We start from the raw sequence: 22,942 nt of genomic DNA, 5'->3' as shown, positions 1-22,942 counted from the left end.
CTAACAGTGGTAAAACCCTGTTTCCAGGATTCACTCTCATAACCTGGCTCACTGACTTCTGAATAGGAGCTCATATAAAGTTTTAGGGAATATAAAGCCAAACACAGAGAGCCAGAGGTCATTCAACTTCTCTTCTCCTGGTAGCCTTCACCTAACAGTGGCAACATTGCCATTGCCTTAATCAGCTATCTGGTGCTTGCTACTGTTTTGAAGAATAACACATTGCTTAGGGTTGCCCTTAGAGGTGGCATAACTATACAGCAAAGCAAGGGATAATAGTTAACTCTGGGTGTGGAGGGACAGGGAGATTATGCTGGGTAGGGGCACACAAGGAGCTTTTAAGCACTAGGAATGTTGTGGGTATTGGGGTGTTTGTCATTCTTTAAACTGTACGTGTGTCTTATACACTGTTTCTAAGTGTGTGATACACTCTTCTCTCACTCAAACACACGCACATGGACAGTGGGCCTCACCAAGGAAATGCGCCACTATCCTTGGCCTATCTTTGTTCTACATGTAAGAGTCACTATTCCTGGCTAAAACTCTGTCATGTCCATTGACTGCAGAGGGCTCCTGGGAATAGCATTAGCATGGGCCCTTACAAAGAGAAATTCTCAGGGTCTCCTGGTCAGCATCAAAACAATTATGTAGGATACCTACTAAGACTTTTTTTTCTACTTGAAGAAATTTTGTTTCTTCACTTGATCTGGCAGGAAGGAAAGCAAAATCAACAGATTCTAGCTATGTAAACTGTTCCTGATAGATGAAGGGGGCCTGAAAGACCAGATCAAATCCTTCTCCGGAAGCTTTATAAAACCAAGGAAAAATTATTTTACTACCTCTGGTAAAAGCATGTATAGCCTGCTCTGTGGTATCTATAACGTAGCATACATAAGCCCCATGCTACTTACCTACCTTGCCAAAAAGAATAAAAACACACTAAAATCTTCTTGGATGACTGAGGATCATGAGGGTCATCCCAAACTTGACTTCTGACTACATGTGTCAGCAAAATGGCAGTGGGATTATAAGAGGGACCAAAAAATAAAAAACAAATAAAAATCAAGCACTGCTTTATGCCATTTATTATGATGATAAGTGATGAGGCTCCCCTTTGTTTTGCCATTTCACTACAAAAGTATTCACTAAATAAGCAATGGAGACCTAAGCACAAGAAACAGACTGTGCCACCGGGCCTTAGTACCAAGCCTGGGACTCACCGTGTTTACACTTGGAGCATTGCTGTCAGAGGGAAACAGAAGAGAACACATTAAGGGCACGCTGACCAAAGGCTCCATGTCACACATGCAAAGTGTACAGGCTTCTGCTCACCATGTGATTGCAGCCTCCATTCTTCTCAATGCAGATGTTGCACTTGGGACACTGAGGAGACAGAAGGGCGCCGTTAGGCTCACACACATCAGGCCGGTTCTAAGACAAATTACACAAAGCTCCTGGCACATGTGCCCAGTAGCTCATCGTGTGAGCACTTCTGGGGAGGAGCATCTCACTTAAATGTGGCAGGTCGCTGAGGCTGGAATAGCAATTCAAGGAAATGAGGTCAGCATGTTTGGCTTTGAAACACTTGAAGCACCAGCTGAGCTCCACCAACTGTCCCTGCTTTCCACCATCTGTCCCTGCCTTGAAGCCACTTAGATTAAGCACTGGCTGAATCAGCAGAAAGTCTGCCTGACTGGGAGGACTGCCAAAGATGCACAAGAGCTGCCACCCTGGATTAAGTCCTGGTCAGCTTGCCTGGACTTCTGCTTCCAAAAGAGGGCAAGGAAACCACCTCTTAAGCTCCTTTCTCTTATTCAAGAGATGCTGGCAGCGATGCAGAGATCAGTCTGATGCTGTGCTCTCACACTGCCATGAAGAAAACTATGCTAATGACGTCACCATCACAGGTATACTTGTGAGTACATTGACTCAGTGAGTGACTGGCACAGGGTACAATGGCCCCTAGAGCCTGTAGGCCATGCTTTCCTATGGGAAGCTTCAAAATGAGAACTGGCCAGACCTTGGCTTGCTATTTATCAGGTTTGGCTATTAACCACCTCCTTACCAGGGCTGTTAAAGCCTGGTAGGTAATCAATAAAAAATAGTTTTCTTCTAACTCCCCTTTGGGTCAAACTTTTCCAGGCATTTTGGTTTATTAAAATAAACACACACAATGCAACCTATGATAAACTGCTGCTAACTCTACCAAGTCTGAGTAAGGGTCCACAGCCCCCACCAAGGGCCCTGAGGCTCTGGGTGTTCTGCTCTCAGATGGAAAATCTTCAGGACAAGGCCCTGGGCAGCACTAAGGAGGGCAGATTTATGACAGGTAAGATATGGTCCTTACGTCTTTAGTGTGGGCACTAATGTAGTTGGCCGTTTCAGAGTCGTCTGCACACTTCGTGAGCCATTTCCGGATCGTGGCGCAGTCTGTTGGGGCATGATACATCTGACGACACTTGAAACTTAAAATCAGAAAAGAAAAACATTCAAATATTAGTCAAGTTGGGGTCCGATGTTTTAAATTTTCCTTTTGTCCAAGCCAACAGATCCTGAGTTAGAGCTTTTCAAAGAGGTCAACTCACCTCTGAAGGCCTTTGGGACCTTTACTTACCCAGGATTATACTGGAATATGATATGAACATCTCTTCAACTTGAGCCCTTCTAAGATATCCTCTCAATATGCCCAAATAAAATATTTCTGTTTAAGTATCTGTGTGGTGTCAATCCTTCCTGAAAGGATGTCAAACACAGAGCTCAGCCTCTCAAAGGACACGGTGAGGTGCTCTGAGAAGGACCCCTTGGCTCAGACCCAAGAAAGGACTGAGATCCACTTATGGAAGCCTTGCCTCACCTCTCAGCCAGACATGTGCACACAAGATGCACAAATGCCAGAACCTGAGAAACCTGCAGGGTCATGACACATCTGATGACACTTGAAATTTAAAATAAAAAAAGAGGGCCGGCCCGGTGGCACACTCGGTAGAGTGTGGCGCTTCGGAGAGCGGCGGCCCTCCCGCTGAGTGTTCAGATCCCATATAGAGACCGGTCCGCTCCCTGGTTGAGCGTGGTGCGGGCGCGACACTGGTGACGAAAAAAAAAAAAGAAAAGAAAAGAAAAAGAAAAACACTCCAATATGCATCAGGCTAGACTTCCATGTTTTCAATTTCCCTTTTGTTCAAGCCAACAGTACTTTGTGGATAGCAAAGGCCCTTAGGCAGATAGCTGAACTCATGCCCCAGGGAAAGAAGTTCATAATGGGGACATGAGGATGAAGAGCAATTACATTAGTGGTTCTTAACCTTTGGTGGGCCACAGAGCCCCTCAACAATGTACTGAAAGGCAGGCAAGTGTGTACAGACACATCACATTTTCCATGTAGTTTCTGTGAAGCCTCACCACAAATCCTCTGGGGAGGCACAGTTAAGAGACAGATCTGGACCTAAATTATGGCTCTGCCATTTACTAGCAAGTTTACCCGGCACTTCAATTTCTTCACCTGGAACATAAGGGTAACAACAATTTCAATCATACACAGTTGTTGTGATAGTGCAGGCAAAATGATCAGGATAGTGCCTGTCACCTGGTAAGCCTTCGCTAAACTTTATCTATTCCCATGATATTTTATTGAATGGAATGAACTTTGAGTCAATATAGAATATGTTTATGAATTACAGTTTTATAAAAATTAGCCAAGAAAGGCCAAGACAGAGAAAGATTAATATGTTGAAGGTGGTAGCTTTCAAACACAGTAATATGTGAATTACATGTGTAGGCAGATACATACCCACATAGACACATACTATCTCTGGGCCTTGTGTCGTAGTAGCATAAACTATAACACATTCTCCAAGAATCTGTGCCACTTCCTTGTTTCCAGATGGAGCATTTATCAAACACCTCATGGAACATGAGATGTTGGGTACAAACTTGCCTACTTGGAGCAGAGTTGCTCTTCTGGCTCAGAGACCCCGCTTCTCCCAATCCCACCTTCACATAGACCAACAGCAGAGGTGCTTTGGAGGAAGATGGGGTATGAACCCAGGGCTGCTCAGCACCCACACTCACTCTTACCAGAAGACCTCATTGCACCGATTGCACTGCACTCGACGAGCTCTAGGCTCCTGTACCCGAATAACCATGGGGCAGTCTGCACCAGGGCACAGCTGGAGCTGGTAATGACTCTGTGAACACACCAAGGAGAAGCAATAAGGACATCCCTTAGTTACTGCTCCCAAAGTAGACCCTCCTGAGTGCTCAAATGCATTCTGTTCTTCCAGCTGAGGACTTACATTAAGGGGCTATACAAATTCAGGATGGATGTCATGAAGACCAGGTATTAGGCAGATACTGAAGAGGACCTTTGAATGTTTAGCTTAAACCAGTTAGCAACTCACTAGAACGATCTAAGATTATATTACTAAACAGAATACAGAATTGTATCTGTGAGATGAAAGTGCCTATGGATGAGGGCTAAAAAGGAACACAGCCCAGTCAGCTGTGCATAAGGGGTTCAACAACCCTCCGGAATCTATCAAACACAGCAAAGAGCACAAACAGCAACACCTTCTGTTTATCCTATAGCACGTGTGGGAGAAGACCCTGACCATAAATCAATCCAATAAAGCTTAGGCATAAAAGACAAAGATGAAAACTATGCTGCATAGAATCAGCAAGCCCAACAGGTAGCCCAGTAGAAGGAAAGGACTTCAAAATTGATCATACTGGAATCCTGGACAAGTTTTCAAATTGCTCAAGTAGCAACAGCCCTTCTCTGCGCTAAATCATACAGTGAAGAGAATGCAACAGCAACTCCTGAGATATGCCTGACTTGTGCGTTCATACCTGGCATACAATAGATTGTTTACATAACTGTGTAAAGTGGAGATATCTGTCCATTCTATGGAAGAAAAAACCAAGAATCAGAGAGGTAAAATAATGGGTCAATGCTCACACAGCATGGAAGCAACAGACCTGGGATTCACACAGTGGTTGGTCTGACTCTAGGGCCTGTGTTTTTCCCTACCACTCTAGTGGTTTTCAAACTTTTTTTAAAGCCATGAAGCTCTTTCTTTAAACAATAGCACCTAATGGCAGCCTAGTCTATAAAGTAAATAACTGTGGTGATGTTTGATGGAAGGTAGGCCCAGGAAGACAGAGGGCAGAACAATAGGGGCTGGTCATACCTCCACATAGTCCCTAAAGAGGTAGCGCCTGTATTTGTCTCTCAATTCTTCATTGGGAAGCAACGGAAACACAAAGTCCTCTGGTGTACGAAGTGGACAGTCCTGAGCCATACAGGAGACTCCTGTTGAACAAAGACAACCTAATGGACAATCGTATTACAGAAGACACAACAACAATATACTTGCCCACTGGGTTCAACCAACAAATTCAGATTCCACGTAAGTAACCCTCAAAGCAACAGAGTTTGGGCCGGCCCGTGGCTCACTCGGGAGAGTGCGGTGCTGATAGCACCAGGGACACGGGTTCGGATCCCATATAGGGATGGCCGGTTTGCTCACTGGGTGAGTGTGGTGCTGACAACACCAAGTCAAGGGTTAAGATCCCCTTACTGGTCATCTTTTAAAAAAAGAAAAAAAAGGGCCGGCCCGGTGGTGCACTGGATAGTGCGCCGCTTGGGAAGCGCGGCGGCGCTCCCGCCCGAGGGTTCGGATCCCACATACGGACCGGTTCCCGCTCACTGGTTGAGTGAGGCACGGGAGCAACGCCGAGGGTTGCGATCCCATTGCCGGTCCCCGGTCCGGTACGGGGGCAACACTGAGGGTTGCGATCCATTGCCAGACACGGAAAAAGACAAAAGACAAAAAAAAAAGAAAAAAAAAAGCAACAGAGTTTATTCAAAGAAGAGAAAAACTAACGTATGTTCACACTGATGTGACTAAAATATTAACCCAAATTATAACAAATAACTAAAATAACAACATCATTTTTAAAATCCTTATATAGGGTTCTTTACTACCAATTTAGTTTTATGGTGTTAAATATTATATGCATCTCCATACCAGCCAGCCGCCATAAAAAAAAAAACAACAAAAAAACCCCATGCATGTGATTTTGCAGATACCAATTAAGGTGATGCTAATTAGTTTTGATATCAGCAAGTCACAGTATAACAAATAATACTATAACTGATCAGTGTACTATGTTACTCAAATAACAGCAAAGTGTCTTGGGTGTTTCTGTGTTAGGGCTGCCACTTGAGGATCAAGATAGTGTAGGAAGCTTAAAGGACAGTTCTCCCAAAAGGTGAGAGAATGTAGCCTTGCACTCACACCAACATTTATAACAATATCTTTAATTTTCTCATTTTGCTGAGGACTGGGAAAACTTTGCCACTAGTTGGACTGATGTGTTTGGAAACCACTATTTCTCAACAATAACAGCCTCGATCAGGCTCAGAAGAAAACACTCAGTTTACTTGAGTACGTGAAAAGTCAGAGGTGAAAATAAAACATTTCATGCCAGCCTTTTACAAGTTCTGTGGCAGACTCACCCACACCCACGCCATCCTTGACAAGTACTGAGCAGTGTTGCTCCCAGCAGCTGCGGCAAAACTGGTGCTGACAGGCCAGAGAGAGTAGGTTTTCCTTCCGCACAAACTGCATACACACTGCACAATGGTGAGGGGGATGGGCTGTGGGAACCTGAAGAGAGGTAGAGCCACATGAGACAAAGCGGAGCCTTCATGTCTGGGGAGGCCACAAAGGTGCCTGGTGTAGTTGGGTGCATGGAAAACGGTCCTGACCCTACAAGTGTCACAGTTCAACTACAATATGTGGACTCTGCATCCCAAGGGTGCTAAGCAAAAAGCATATACCAGGAAAGCTTCCTGAAGGAGGTGGCACCTGAGCTGGGCTTGCAGAATCAGTCACTAGGATTCAGAGAGGGAGAGAGAAGGCTGAAATGAGAACTTATTGTGGTTACAAACTTGGATAGAAAGGAAAAACTCAGGATTTCAGATTTGCCAAGGTCCTTAGAGGTCATTTAGGCCAACTTCTCTTAGAGGCTATCAGGTTTCTTTTGTAAACTGCCCCTGTTCAGTTTAGCACAGTGTTGCCTCTCAACAAGTACTACAAACCCAGTCATAAAGGTTCTTAGAGGCTGAATCTGAAAAGCTTTGAACAGCCCACATTATAGTTTTACTTATTAAGGACAGTGGTTTTTCCATATCAATATGTCCAAACCACAGAATATTACAGCTTTTACCAAGTCAGAACTCATCCTTAATACACCAGAGAGATGTCACAAATTTTTTAGAGGGATGGGGAAAGCTCCTATTAGGAAAGCAAGTCTTCTAGGATGTGGGCAAATAACTAAAGCTTGAACTCCAGAATCCATGCAATGCTACACAAAATGGCAGACAACACAATCTAGGGACCCTGGCTAACACCACAACCAATGGAAAAAGCTCATTTACAAGCTTACATTAGGTTCTTTTTAGTTCACTGGGAGTACAAAAAGCAAGCTAAGGAAAAGACTGTGTTCTCATGTTCATCCAGTATGCTTCTGGAAACGCTTCTCCTAAGAGGCTGCAGAAGTTATATGGTGATCTGGGCCCCAATTCCCCCTTATAAGAGCTCTTTTAACATGGCTATCATTCAAAAAATATTCAACAAATGTTCGGTAAGCTCCTAGATACATAGGAAATTGCTATGCATTGTTAAGATACTATGGTAGGGGAGCTAAAAAAATATGAGTTAATCACTACACATATGTAAACGTTTACAGATATAATTAGAGGAGTTTGGAGGGGAGTGATCACAGGAAATGGGCTTTGTGAAAGAGGTGTCTTGGATTCTGGTCTTTAAAGGTGTATTCCATTCCTATAAGCAGATGGGGACAGAGTCTGGACATTCCAGGCCAGGGAAGACACAAGCAGAGTCAAAGAAGTATGCAGTGATCTCGGTAACACCAAGGCACTCAGAAGGAATGAAGTGCAGACTGTGTGTAAGTGCAGAGAGGAAGGAGAGGCTGGAGAGGGCCCAAGGACAGGCAATGATTTACTTCCTGTCTACAAGGAAACTTTTCAAACTATAACAGAAATGGAAGATTTAGGCCTACTATGGAACAAATATTTTGGGCATGTTGCACTATAAACAAAGCAAAGATGATTCTCAATGACAATGTAAGCCACACCAACAGCCATGTTTATTGGGAGAAGCTTCACTCAAGTAGGAGACACTCACATGTTTTGATGGATTAGGCTGGACTCGAGCCTCAATGAGCAGTTGAGCAGAATTGGATTTGTATCTACAAAACAAAAAGCAAAAATGAAGGGAATTAAAAACTGAAGACATTTTTACCTCTGAACAATAAAAGGATAGACCACCATGTGTTGTGGTCACAATGAAGTATCTTTGTCTCTAATTACCTCCTCACAGAACCAAGTTTCCTATTACCTTAGTACAAAGACTTTTTTTCCTCTTTGTATGTTTTAGCTCTCAATTGGTAAAAGAAAAGTAACTCTGCTTCAAAGGCACTGAACTCTAAGAAAAATACTTATAGTGGGCCAGATCTGCTTTAAATCCCTTTCTGGAAATACAGGCAAATATCTGTGTCTTCAGAATAAGGAAAGATTTCTTCGGACAGAAAATTCAAAATATGAAGGAAAAGTCAGATATATTATGCTACATTTAAAAACTTAAGTTTATCAGAAGGTCATAAAATGAGAAGCCAAGCCATAAACTGGAAGATATTATAACTGGCAAAGGATTAGTACTTAGCATACACAAAAAATCCATTTGGAAAAACAAAATAACTCAATAAAAAATGGGCAAAAGACTTAACAGGCATTTCATGGAAGAAGCAGCACAAATGGCCATCAAACATATGAACAGATGCTCAACCTCCTTAATAACCCAGGATATTGAAATTAGAAACAATTAGATTCCATTTACACCCACAGGATTGCAAAATTTTAAGTCTGACAACATCAGGAACACTCATCTATCACTGGTGGGAATGTAAAAGTGGTACGATCACTTTGGAAAACAATTTGGCATTATCTAGTGAAGCTGAAGACACACATATGCTACAGCCCAGCAATTTTCTTTCTATACTTAATCCTAGAAAAATTCTGTGACACTAGGAGTCACCTACAAGAGTTTTCAGAGCTGTATTATTTTACTTTATTTTAATTTTTGGCAGCTGGCTAGTGAGGTGATACAAACCCTGGATCTTGGTGTTATCAGTACCATGCTCTAACCAAGTGAGCTGATCGGCCAGCCCAGAGCTGTATTATTTTAACAGCAAAAGACTAAAAACATAAAAATGCTTTTTGACGGGAGAATAGATAAATATCCTTTGATAGGAGGATGGCATAAAATGCAACCATGTTAATTTAAAAAGCTGAAGAACACATACAGCATAATCCCATGTCTATAAAGTTCCAAAAACATGCAAATGGAAGATATATAATTTAAGACTAAATAAGAGAATGATCAACACTGAGTTCAAGACACTGGTTGCATTAGAGAGGAAGGAAGGAAATGGGTGTGGCCAGGGAGGGATTGCCATCTGAGGCCTCTGAGTGAAGGTCAGAGGGTTTCTCATTTGGTTGAACACTAGAGTGTTTGCTTTATTACTCTGTAAAACCTTATATACATCACATACACACCTTTAAAAAATAAATGATATCTTTCTTAATAAAAATGTAATTCCATTCTGGAATGAGGTATTACATAAATATATTAAAAAACAGAAACAGAATTATCACGTGGCAATAAAAGTACCACACAAAAGCCAGGAAAACGCATTTCCAGGATATCAGGAACTGGAGCAGAAAATATTTATACCTCATCTATGTGATTTCCTTACCCCACCTAGTCAGAATGCTTCCTTCAACTATCCTTGTTGAGGTACCTCGTTTATTACTAGTTCCCACACTAGTATTCTAAATATTTTTAGCCATCCTAATCTCTACTCTCAAGTTTATGCTAGAGAGTTTGGATACTGAGAAATACCCCAATACCAGAACCTAGGTGGTTCTACAATTTACTGCAGCAGTAACAATAGTGCAGACAGTGAAAGTTCATCTGCAATTTTATCTGAATGTATTTAATTCTTGAGTATAGAGTGTGATAGTGCAGGTAGTGAATTAAAAATTAATTTGCCCTTTCCTGATTGTCCTGAGCTGCTCCAGCAGGTATGGCCATCCCACTTGTGTTTGGCCTGCAGAAGGAAAGGCATGACCTTCCTCTGCTGGTATGGCTGTAGAATCATACCATATAGAGAAAGGAAGACTTGCTGCAGCTTCTCACCAGGGGCAGTTTTGTTCCCCAGGGGTTATTTGACAATGTCTGGAGATTGTCAAGGACTTGGGGGTGTTGCTGCTACTGATTTCTAGTAGGTAGAGCCCAGGGATGCTGCCAAACATCCTATGATTCATAGAACAATCTCCCACAACAAAGAATTATGCAGCCCAAAATGTCAACAGTGCTAAGAATGAGAAATACTGAGCTAGAGAGAGCACATGCCTGTCAGGGTAGGGCATAGGAGATCTCTCCAGAGGGCGCAGAAAGAGGAGGAACCCTTCTTTCCAACAGCTTCTAAGACATTTTAAGACTCTGAGGTCTGTGCCTCAAGAGCTCTGGTTTCTGGAGGAGGTGGGAACAAACACTCAAATATCCTGCTGGCAGAGGTGGTGGGTGGTAAAGTGGCCAACAATTCTAAAGGCAATATGCCATGTATTTATGATGCACTCCTCACTTGATGGATCCAAAAGAAGTAACTGGAGATGTTGGCAAGTGCTACCTAGAAGGGCACTGATTAAAAATTACAGTGGCACAGAAAATTTGAACTAACTACATTGTCCAACGAAAGGGGTTTGGAAAAAGTATGGAACATCTCTATGATGAAATACTACCCAAGCATTAAAACTGGGGCAGAAGAATATGCTGAAGACATGGGAACATGTTTACAATATATCGAGAGAAAAGATACAATATGATTGTTTTAAAAATGTAACATGGGGCCGGCCCGGTGGCGCACTGCTACAGTGCGCCGCTTGGGAGCGCGGTGGCGCTCCCGCCGAGGGTTCGGATCCCACATACAGACCGGTTCCCGCTCACTGGCTGAGCAAGGTACGGGCGCGACACCGAGGGTTGCGATCCCGTTGCCGGTCCCGGTCCGGTACGGGCGCGACACTGAGGGTTGTGATCCGTTGCCGGACACGAAAAAAGACAAAAAGGAAGAAAAAAAAAATGTAACATGCACGTTGGATGAATATACTCCAAAATGTAAACAATAATCACCACTGAGTAGGGAGGCAGAGAGGAGAGCTATGGGCAATCTCATCTCCCTCCCCCCAAACACCTTACCTGTCCAAGATCTCTGAGACTTGCCAGTGGAAATTAACTAATATAAGTTTAGCAACTGAATGGGATACCTAAAAAGAAGACAGAAAAAAAAAAATCAAATTATAACTAGTTTCTTTTAGAGTGCTCCTCATTTTGAGAAATGTATACATTCATGTTTATGCCAGTCCCAGGCTTAATTTTCAAATTCTTCCTCTTGTTTCTTTGCTTCATCTTTCAAGTTCAGACTCTTATAATTGTAGTGATTTCATGGATCTCTTGATTTTTTTTTATCTTTGTTTTCTTTAATGACCCTTCCAAGAAAATTAGTTTTATTGGAAACTTACATAAAACCACCCTTTTACAATAAATTACAACCTAGTATCCAATACAAGCAAAAGAACTGTGGGTTCCCTAATGTAACATATGTTCTCTCAAGCTGCTGTAGGAGGCCATACATGGGAGCGCACTTCTAGTTAGGCCTGTTACTCAGAAAATCTCCAGGCCTGGACTTCTTGTATAAATCCCATTAAAAAAAAAAAATCCAAAAAGGAAAACAAAACAAAAACCCCAAAACCCCTTTTAAAATCCTTGAATTCCCAACATCCAATGAGCACTAATATTGAGGACAGTCTAAAAGTTTGTGGGCAGCTTTTCTGGCCCCTAAATTATTTTAGGGGACATTTAAAGCACATGATTATGGCTATCAAAGAGCCTCAAAAGCTGCTCTGAGCCAGCAATTCTACTTCTGTAAATTCCTCCCAAGGAAATGATACAGGATATGTGCACAGCAGGGTTATTTGCAAAAGTAAAAAATTAGAAATAACCTAAATGTCCAACAAAAATGAGGTAGATAAATAATGTATGACAGATCCATGCAATGGACTACTCTGTAGTTACTGAAAAGGATGTCGTAGAAGTTTGACATAGAAAGAACTGTAGATTTTAGTGTTAGGTTGAAGAAGCAAGTAGTAAGATAGTGTCTACATGTTATAGCTATAACATCTTGTTGATTGGAAAGTAAGCTAGTTACAAAACAAACACCCTAAGTGTCAAGACTAAGGTGGGACCACAAAAGATTGGGACATTTTGGAGGCCTAGATCAGGCTTCCCAGAGAGAGCAATGCAGAGCATGAGATTGCTACTGTATCAAGGAGAAATAAGAAGCACACTTCAGTTAGAGATCCAAGAGAACACACAGAATCTTGGTACTCTGCTCGCCGGACTGAGTCCTTAAACAGGAGCTACTAAGGACCTACAAAGTAGTGTGTGCCTGGTCCACAGATAAGAACAGCGGGGGGAAAGACACAGTGACCAACATGTGATCCACCCACTAGAGTTCAAATCTCCCCTGAAAGGAGACTGGTGCACCCTTACTAAACAATTAGTGTCAAAGACTGTACAATCACTGAGTGTACAGCCTTCCTGTCCTACAGACCAGGTAAATCTGGAGAAAACCAAGGACTCAAGATAGCTTACTTCACTCAGGGTGGGGGTCCCCCCATTTCCTTCCATACAAGGTAAGAGGCATCTAACCCATGCATGTTGCCATAGTTATTTTCTTGTTAAGGCCCATAGAGACTTAAGGCCTAGGTTTCCTGAATTACAGCTGATATTTCTTCTAACTGTGGCCATAACAAAACTGGTTTTTGTTTGTTTTTTGTGGCTGGCCAGTATGGGGATCCGAACCCTTGACCTTTGGTGTTATTAACACTGTGCTTTAACCAACTGACAAGCCAACCAGCACCACAGCAGAACTACTCATCCTCAACAGACCACTATCACCAAATGAAAACAGAGACAAGACATTTGTTTTAAACTCTAACTGTGTGAATGTAGCTTTTGGCCACAAATACTTTTTAAAAACATGACAGTGATACTGTTTTGGATGAACTCCTTACTGGAACCTTTTCTGTCTTCTCTTACCCAGCAGTGCCCAATCAGCCTTACACCTACTACTTTCTGTCCTGATTTCTAAATGTCTCACTATGCAGTGGCCACCAGGTCCTAACAAGCACTGAGCTACTGGGAAACCCAGAGGAGTCCTGGCTATGTCCAACAGCCACCTCTCCTCATCACCACAAATGGCTTAAGTGGGGCCTTTAAACTAAGGACAGAGGTCAGGCTGCTTCTTATACATCCACAGAGCCCAGAACTAGACTGGACACAGGGTGGCCAGTTAATACATTCTGATTATTAATAAATGATACTATATCTTCAACCTGTGGGATTTCAAAATAAAATTCTGTTTCTTTCAGAAGGTTGAGAAATTTTAACACCCTACCTGGTCTGATCCCTTGATCTCAACAATACTTACAGCTGAGAGGAAGCCTCAGAACTAATACACCACGTAGAACCCACCTACCCTCTGGCCCTCTATTGAAACCAAAAATTTACTCCCCCCCCTTTTTTTTTTGTCTTTTTTCGTGACCGGTAACGGGATCGCAACCCTCGGTGTCGCGCCAGTACTGCGACCGGCAATGGGATCGCAACCCTTGGTGTCACGCCCGCACCGCGCTCAGCCAGTGAGCGGACCGGTCTCTATACGGGATCCAAACCCTCGGCGGGAGCGCCACCACACTCCCAAGCGCCGCACTCAACCTAGTGCGCCACCAGGCCGGCCCCAAAAATTTACTGATGAATATAAGTCTACTAATGACCAACTCAGAACATCCCAGCAGAGCTGAGTTCTGGTGAGAAGAGATAATGTAAAGACAGGATATATCCAGCACTTTATGAGGGTACTTCAGAAAGTTCAGAAAAAATCTGTGTTATCTTTCAATTCTATTTTCCCAAACTTTTTGAAGTACCTTCATATAAAACTGACAGTGCAGTGATGTGAATCTATTGTTTTAGTCCCAACAGCCAAGAATACACAATATATACAAGATGGGCACGTACAAGTGTTAGCTGTACACACCTCCCACTAGCCTTCTGCAGGAGGCACTACTGAGATCTCCACATCACAGTGAGGGAATTGCCCATATTATGTCCATGGTACACAGAAGATCGGGGCTCTTTCCCTCAATAATCCACTAGAAATTTGATGGAATTCTGAGACAATTAATTCAAGCAAAATGTATTGTGACTGCACCTCACCCATTAATGAACACCAGAGAGGATCTATAGGAAAGACAGGCTCCTAAGGGCCCTCTGAGCAAAAGCACCACAGGGATGGAAGAAGACAATGAGAAAATGGTACTCTGGAAGAATTTATTCTAAAAGGTAGTCTCAGAAGAGAGGCTACCTCCTCCCTGATTTGGGTCACAAGAGAGAACTGACTGCACCTTCCCACCCCACTTTAGCAGCTTTCCAGAGGAAGCAGTGGCCACTCTGAGCCACCTTGGCCTCCTGGCAGGAGGGCCAGGACAAACCTTGTGGATGATATTAAACCACATTACTGTTTAATGCTCAAAGAGCTCAGCAATCCATTCTGAATCTATTAAAGTCAACACTTCCACAACTGGGAATAGTTCCTCCACCCCTTGTTATTCTTTATCATGTGGTTCAATCGTGGAGAGAAAACCTTTCAGCAGAATCAAGAGGAACTCTTGCTGGGCTGTTTTGATCAAGGAACTAACAACCTATTAGTAGTTAAGATTAAGTATTATCAAGATGACTTATAAAGAAAAGGCCAAATCTTTTCCAAAAGGAAAACAGGTCCAGGATAGTAATCAACCACTGAAAAACAAAAAAAAACTAATGACTTAGGACGAAACACATACAATCAATGTCATGTTTGGAATAAACTTGCACTTCTATTAGATCAACATGTAACAGGAAGATTAAAAGTCATGTTTACTTTCTGAATGCTTTTTCGATTTCTAGAAACACTAATTGAGGAAAAGACTGGAAACCAAGAACTAGAAAGTTTCTTTTCCAAAAACTAGAAGTCTCAAGGGAATGAGAGTAATCTGAGTCTCTAGTCACAGAGATAGAATAGACATCCACCGTTCTCTTCATCTCAGGTGCCTAAGAGGGTCCAAGGATCCCTCTCAAGGTGAATGGGTCACTATTTCCAGAAAACCCACTCCCCATTTCATCTCCGCTATTCCCCAGGGAGAGTCTTACTCCTGCGTAAACAGTAAACCCTAAGCTTGTAGAATCTATGACAGCCACTTTGGACATTCACAAGACCATGAGTCAAGAATATAATGAATTTATACAAAGACTCTCAATAGCAGAGATAAGATGTCTTTCTATACCACCCCTGCCTAGATCATGTTGAACTACATATTAAAGCTATTCTCAAGAATCAGGTTTGATAATTTATGTATAATACTTTAGAAAGCTTAATGGATCTACCTGCCAAAATCAGAAATTAAAAAAATATATAAATAAATAAAATCCATGAATTACTTCTGATTTTAATTCAATTTGGTTCATAATTTGACAGGATATTGATTTCAAGTGCTGAATTTCAATCTACTCAGAATTGCTGACAATGAATATACTAGGATATTCTTTATACGGCAATAGAAGAGGGACCCTCGGACCCTCTTAGGTACCTGAGATAAAGAGAACACTGTTGCCAAATTCAACAAACATTTCTCATGCATTATCTTGTTGGTAGAATCTAACCCTTAAATTCTCACTGCCTTCACATCCCCTCCTGGAATCTGTGATGAGTCTTTTGCAGCACCTATTCAGGCATTCTAAGTGTGCTCTTCCTCCTATATCCCCATGTTGGCAGTGGGGGGCACCACATTCCCACCCCTTCCAACATAGGACCCTTGGACTTTTCCTCCATGTCTCACTCTTCCCTACAATTTCCCCCTCTCCCATTATCACTACTCCACTGTCTAATCTCTAGTCCTTCCTCTCCTCAGCACTCCCATCAGAAGAGCTTCACTATCACCTGCTCAATAGAAAGACATCTTAATCGATATGCCTATCTACTGTATGGACCCCTCTACTCCATTATCCTTGGGATGAGCTTCCTGACGTCCCTATGTAACAGTAACAATAACAGACAATTCTTATGGAGTCCTTACATCTTGTCAGGATCAGTTCCTACCCTGTTTAGAAGCCATCACTGCTCTCTAGTACTGACAGGACAAATTTTACACCTTAGTTGAAAAGAGTCATCAAGACCCACCACTGAAATAACCCCTCACTTTGGAAATAACCCCTCACTTTGGAATGCAACAGATTGAATGGTTCCAGTATCCCTGTGCCCTTCTCCAACTGTTCTCTGCCAATAATGCCCTTCTTTGTAGCAAATATTTGGAAATTAAAGAACATAGTTCTATAGAACCTGCATGTCAAAGAGAAATTAGAAAATGTTTTGAACTGAATAATGGAAATACCACAGTAAATTTGTGAGATGCAGCTAATATAATGCCTAAAGGGAAATTTAGAACCATAAATGTTTACATCAGAAAAGGTTAAAAAATCAATGACATAATAGTTCACCTTCAGAAGCTAGAACAAGGAGTGTTATAACACCAAGGTCAAGAGTTCAGATCCCCAAATCAGCCAGCCACAAAAAAAAAAAAAAAAAAAAAAAAAGAAAAAGATGACTAAATTCTAAGTGGAAAGAAGAAAATAATAAAGATAAGAAGAGAAATAAATAAAACCCAAAACAAATAACAGTGAAAATAAACAAAGTCTAAAAGTTGATTCTTTGGAAAGATCAACAATTTGACAAAACCTTAGCTAGAATAATTAAGAAGAAAACAGAATGCAACAGGGGTGAATGAGGAACTGTCCCTATAAATCTTACAGATATTAAGTGGAAATTAAGGAAATGCTATGAACAATCTAATTCTAATAAATTTGACATCATAGATGAAATTGACAAGTTCTTTGAAAATATTCACCAAAACGGTCACAAAACGAAAAAGAAAAACTGAATAGCTGTATATCTATTAAAGATGTTGAATTCATGATCAAAAACCTTCCTACAAAATTCAAGGCCTGGGGGTGGAATTTAATAATGCTGGTGAATTCTAATAATGCTAATCTTATATATTTTCAGAAACTAGAGAAGGAAGGAACATTTCTTCCAAACTCATTTTATGAAGCTAGCATAGCCATCATACAAAAATCTGACAAAAATCCTGACAAAATAAGAAAGAAAATACAGACCAATATTCCTTGTGAACACAGACACAAAAATCCTTAATCCAAAAATTTTAGTAAATTAAATCCAGCAATATAGAAAAAGGATAATATATCATAATTAAGTGAGGTTTATTCCAGGAATGCAAGGCTGATTTAAAATTTGAAAACTCCTTAACACAATTCACTGAATTAATAAAATAAAGGGGAAAAAACACAAGTGATCATTTCAATAGATGTGGAAAACCCATTTGACAAAATTCAACAATCAAGATAAAAATTCTCAGCAAATTTGGAAGAAAAGTGAACTACCTGAATATAATATACTGTATTTATAAAAAATATCAAACTCGATGAAATAGTCAATGCTTAAGAACAGGAAAATGGCAAGGATGTACACTACCACCATTTCATTTGATATTATAATGGAGGCCCTAGCCAGTGCAATAAGGCAAGAAAAAGAAATAAAAGACATAAAGATTGGAAAGAAAGAAGCAAATCTCCCTGTATTCCTAGATAAAAAGACAAACTATGTAGAAAATCCTTAAGGAATCTACAATACTACTAGAACTAATAAATGAAGTTAATAAGGTAACAAAATACATCAATATACAAAAATCAAATGTATTTCTATACAGCAGCAAACAAATGGAAAACAAAAAAAATTTAAACAGGTGGATTTTAATAATATATTTTACTTAACTCAACATATCCAAAATATTATTTCAACATGTAATCCATAAAAAATTATTAATGAAATATTTTATTCTTTTTTTCATTCTAAGTCCAGTAATCTGGTTTCATAGCACATCTCACTTCAAATTGGACACATTTCTAAAGCTCAATGGCTAAATATGGTCATAGCTACCATACTGGGCAGCAAAGCTAAAAAGACTGAACGAGCAAAGCAATCAAAGTGAATCAAAATTAAAATCCCAATCAAAATCACAGTAGGTTTTTTTGTACAAATAACTACCCTAAAATTTGTAGAAATGTAAAGGATCCAAAATATTCAAAGCAATCTTGAAAGAGAAGGGTAAAGCTTGAAAACTTTTTTTTTTTTTTAACCATCTGACTTCAAGACTTACTATAAAGCTATAGCGATCAAGACAGTGGAGATACCAGCTTAAAAGACAGACATAGATCAATGGAACAAAACACAGTCCAGAAGCAAACTCACACATTTATGGTCAATTTTCAACAAAGTTGCCAACATAATTCAGTGGATGAAAGGACGGTCTTTTCAACAAACAGTTTAGGAATAAATGAATAATTATTTATACAAAACACAGAACACAGACCCTGACTTCATACCATACAAAGATATATCTAAATGTAAAACCTAAAACTATAAAAGTTTTAGAAGAAAATATAAAAGAAAATCTTTGTGACCTTGGTTTAGGCAAAGATTTCTTGCATATAAGACCGAAAGCACAATTTAAAAGAAAAAAAAGGATAAACTGAACTTCAATCAAAATCAAACTTTTACTCTTCAAAAGGCATCATTAACAAAATGGAAGAGACAAGCCACAGACTGGGAGAAAATGTTTGCAAATCATACATCTTATAAAGAACTTAATTCAGAATATATACAGAATTCTTACAACTCAATAATAACACATGCAACCCAATTTTTTTAAATGGTCAAAAGATTTGAATAGACATTTCACCACAAAAATATGTATGAACAGCAAATAAGCACAAAGAAAGATCATTAATTAATGATTAATGACACCATTAGTCATTAGGGAAATGCAAATTAAAACCATGAGATACCACTTCATACTCACTAGAATGATTATAACCCAAAAGACTGGCAATAACAAGTGTTAGCAAGGATATAGAGAAACTGGAACCCTTATATAATGGTGGGATGTAAAAGAGTAGAGCCACCTCAGAAAAGTTTGGCAGTTTCTTAAAGTGTTAAACATACACTAACCATGTGACCCCACTTACCAGCAATCCATACAAGAGAAATGAAAACATATGTCCACATTAAACCCTGAACAAGAATGGTCAGAGCAGCATATTTAGTAATAGCCAAAAACTGGAAACAACCCTAATGTCCATCAACTGATGAATGGATAAACAATATAACAGAAAACTATTATTCAGCAACAAAAAGGGAATGCACTAATAACACATGATACAATATAGATGAACTTCAAAAATATACTAAGAGAAAGCAGGCAACAGAAGACTGCATATTGTATGATTCCATTTATATGAAATTTCTAGAAAAGGTAAGACAGAAGATCAGTAGTTGCTTGGGACTGTGAGTGGGGATCTCAAAAGAACATAAGGGAATTTTTAGGGTGAAGGAAATGTTCTAAAACTGGGATTGTGGTGATGGCTGCAACGCTGTATAAATTTACTAAAAATCACATAATGGTACACTTTAAAATGAATAAACAATGGTATGCAAATAATAATTCAAAAAGCTGTTTAAAAAATAAAGTTGATTGATGGATGATAAGTGATGAAGCCAAGGTAGCAAAAGATTTGCAACTGCATAATCAAGACGTTAGGTATATGGATGCCCACTGTAGAATTGTTTAAACTTCTCTGTATGTTTTAAATTTTTCATTACAAAAGTTAGGGGGAGAAGTTTGCCAAATTTAGTTCAATAGCAATTATGTTCATAAACAAATGTCACAATATACAAAGGGCTGAACCTTACAGTACTGCATGCAGTAGCTTACTTTGACTTTTTACTTATCCTCAAAATGAAAAATTCCCCTTTAGAGTTTTTAACATAGTTTTGACCAAAGGTTAACTGATTATATACTATGAATCTCAGCATAAAGTCACATAAATTTCCACACAGCTCTGTAATGCTGATAATTTCACAACATTCTCTCTGGCTCTTTCTTGATCTCCCTGACCAAGCCTTCTTAGTGCTCTACTGGACACTCTGCTCCCAGTCTGCCTGCTCCTTAAAATGTTGCTGTTCCACAAGGCACAGCTCTCAGGCCTACCTTCTCACTCCCTGGCCTGTTGTTGAGCAGTCACATTTGTGCTTGAGCCTTAGTAGTGTGAATAGTCTGCCTGCTCCTTAAAATGTTGCTGTTCCACAAGGCACAGCTCTCAGGCCTACCTTCTTCTCACTCCCTGGCCTGTTGTTGAGCAGTCACATTTGTGCTTGAGCCTTAGTAGTGTGAACGTAAGCCCCAAAGTCAAGAATTCCTCTCTCATTTTACCAGGAGTTGGGAAAGGGTGTGTGACTAAGCACTCCCTTTTAAAAAAGGATGTAGTAGCATGTTGCAGAGCAGTCTCCACTAAACTGAGACTCTGGACGTAGCAAATGTCCACCATTTTTAGGCCAGTGACTTAACCTCTCTGAGCCCCATTTTCCAAAAGCAAATGAGGATAACCAGTTATATTCAAAGGATCCTTTTAAGAGTTACATTTACTGCTCAGTCTGGTCTTAGTCTATATTTAGTCTGGTGCACTTATACTTCCTGGCGGGGAAGAGGGGACAAACAGTGGTATAAAGTTCATCAAGGAGTAAAAAGTGCTCTCAAGTCCCTGGGTGGTCCAGAGAAGGCTTTTGCAGGGTCAAAGATGGGATCAGAGCAAAAGCCAAGTATAGTCCATCTTCCCTTTCTTCCCTCTTTCCCTTTGCCCTCTAAACCTGCAACAAAATGCATCAGATAGTGTTGGGGAGCTTTCCTCCCAGCTTGAAAGAACTGTGCGGTCATTTCTATTGTCATTTACCAGACACTGCTCTGCATTACCCATAGGCCTCAATCCAATATAGCTTTGTTTTGCCCCTGCATTTACACCCTCAGATGGTTTCAAGCAAAAGCCAAGTATAGTCCATCTTCCCTTTCTTCCCTCTTTCCCTTTGCCCTCTAAACCTGCAACACAATGCATCAGATAGTGTTGGGGAGCTTTCCTCCCAGCTTGAAAGAACTGTGCGGTCATTTCTATTGTCATTTACCAGACACTGCTCTGCATTACCCATAGGCCTCAATCCAATATAGCTTTGTTTTGCCCCTGCATTTACACCCTCAGATGGTTTCCAGATCTTTATTTCAGGAAGCATTTAGCTACATGCATACTGATACAGTTTGGATGTGTTGTCCCCATCAAAACTCATGCAGAAATCTGATTCCCAATGTGGCAGTGCTGAAAGCTGTTTGAGTCATGGGAGTGGATCCCTCATGAATAGATTAATGCTCTTCCTGGGGGGTGGGGGTCCTGAGTGAGATCTTGCTCTGTTAGTTCCCGCAGAGCTGGCTGTCTAAAAGACCCTGGCACCTCCTCTCTCTCCGCTCTCTCTTGCTTCTGCTTGCCATGTGATCTGCTTGTACCTGCTGCTGGCTGCCGTTTCCTGCCATGAGTAGAAGCAGCCTGAAGACTGCACCAGATGCAGCTGTCCCACAATCATAAGCCAAATAAACCTCTGTTCTTTATAAATTACCCAGTCTCAGGTATTCTGTTATAGCAACACAAAATGGCCTAAAACACATATCAAAAAAGACTTTGCTTCTGATCATCAGTTATTTCCCGAAGGTCTTCAGGAAACATCTTCTGTCATCCCCTATAGTCTATGGTTGCAACAGAGACTTAAAAGATATCTCCCTGACACAGGCTCTCAAAACACATTTAGTAGTTACCATCTGGTTATACTGTGCATAGATACCTAAAGGAGTAGACAGCTGCTGGGGGGTAAAGTTCTCCTTGCTTTTTTATTTTTATTTTATTTTATTTTATTTTTCCTTTTTGTCTTTTTTCGTGTCCGACAACGGATTGCAACCCTCAGTGTCGCGCCCGTACCGGACCGGGACCGGCAACGGGATCGCAACCCTCGGTGTCATGCCCGCACCTCGCTCAGCCAGTGAGCGGGAACCGGTCTGTATGTGGGATCCGAACCCTCGGTGGGAGCGCCGCCGCGCTCCCAAGCGGCGCACTGTAGCAGTGCGCCACCGGGCCGGCCCCCTCCTTGCTTTTTTAAATGAAGAGCATAATAAATGTGCCATACAATTCTATCCCTGCTTCATAAGCAGGGCTGGGGGACAAGGAAGAAATCCAGGACACTGGCTAATGATGCTAAGATTTTTTCATAGAGATGTAATGAAGTATATATGAATGCTTTGGCTGCTATTACCAGCAAGCAGTTCCTGACCCACAAACCCACAATCTCAGCATTTCATAAAATGTTCTGGAGGCACTTTCTTTCACAATTTAAGGGCTTTAGAGTCTAGAGAAATAAAATCAAACTGTCAGCTTAGAACGGAGATTATCTTTTTTTTTTTTTTTGGTCTTTTTGTCTTTTTCCGTGTCCGGCAACGGATCGCAACCCTCAGTGTTGCCCCCGTACCGGACGGGGACCGGCAACGGGATCGCAACCCTCGGTGTCATGCCCGCACCTCGCTCAGCCAGTGAGTGGGAACCGGTCTGTATGTGGGATCCGAACCCTCGGTGGGAGCGCCGCCGCGCTCCCAAGCGGCGCACTGTAGCAGGGCGCCACCGGGCCGGCCCCGGAGATTATCTTGATAAGATAAAATTTCTAAATCTCTGTGGCCTCTGACCCACTCACTACAAAGAGACTGCTG

The 22,942-nt window shown here is 41.1% G+C and overlaps 1 protein-coding gene across 6 annotated transcripts in view; it reads right to left on the bottom strand.

Moving 5' to 3' along the window:
* Positions 1-22,942, bottom strand: part of ARIH2 (ariadne RBR E3 ubiquitin protein ligase 2) — a 57,169-nt gene that overhangs the window by 5,497 nt on the left and 28,730 nt on the right. For all 6 annotated transcript variants that reach the window (XM_008565752.1, XM_008565754.1, XM_008565756.1 and 3 more), the window contains 8 exons: positions 11,343-11,410; positions 8,211-8,274; positions 6,518-6,668; positions 5,187-5,308; positions 4,075-4,184; positions 2,348-2,465; positions 1,333-1,383; positions 1,221-1,242 (listed from right to left, as the gene is read on the bottom strand). In XM_008565752.1, the coding sequence (XP_008563974.1) occupies positions 1,221-1,242; positions 1,333-1,383; positions 2,348-2,465; positions 4,075-4,184; positions 5,187-5,308; positions 6,518-6,668; positions 8,211-8,274; positions 11,343-11,410 (706 nt within the window). The remainder of the gene's footprint in view (positions 1-1,220; positions 1,243-1,332; positions 1,384-2,347; positions 2,466-4,074; positions 4,185-5,186; positions 5,309-6,517; positions 6,669-8,210; positions 8,275-11,342; positions 11,411-22,942) is intronic.

The sequence above is a fragment of the Galeopterus variegatus genome, unplaced genomic scaffold (assembly GCF_000696425.1).
Source record: "Galeopterus variegatus unplaced genomic scaffold, G_variegatus-3.0.2 Scaffold203, whole genome shotgun sequence".
NCBI classification, from domain to species: domain Eukaryota; kingdom Metazoa; phylum Chordata; class Mammalia; order Dermoptera; family Cynocephalidae; genus Galeopterus; species Galeopterus variegatus.
The sequence above is the reverse complement of the archived record's forward strand: the minus strand, read 5'-3'. Positions and strand labels throughout refer to the sequence as shown.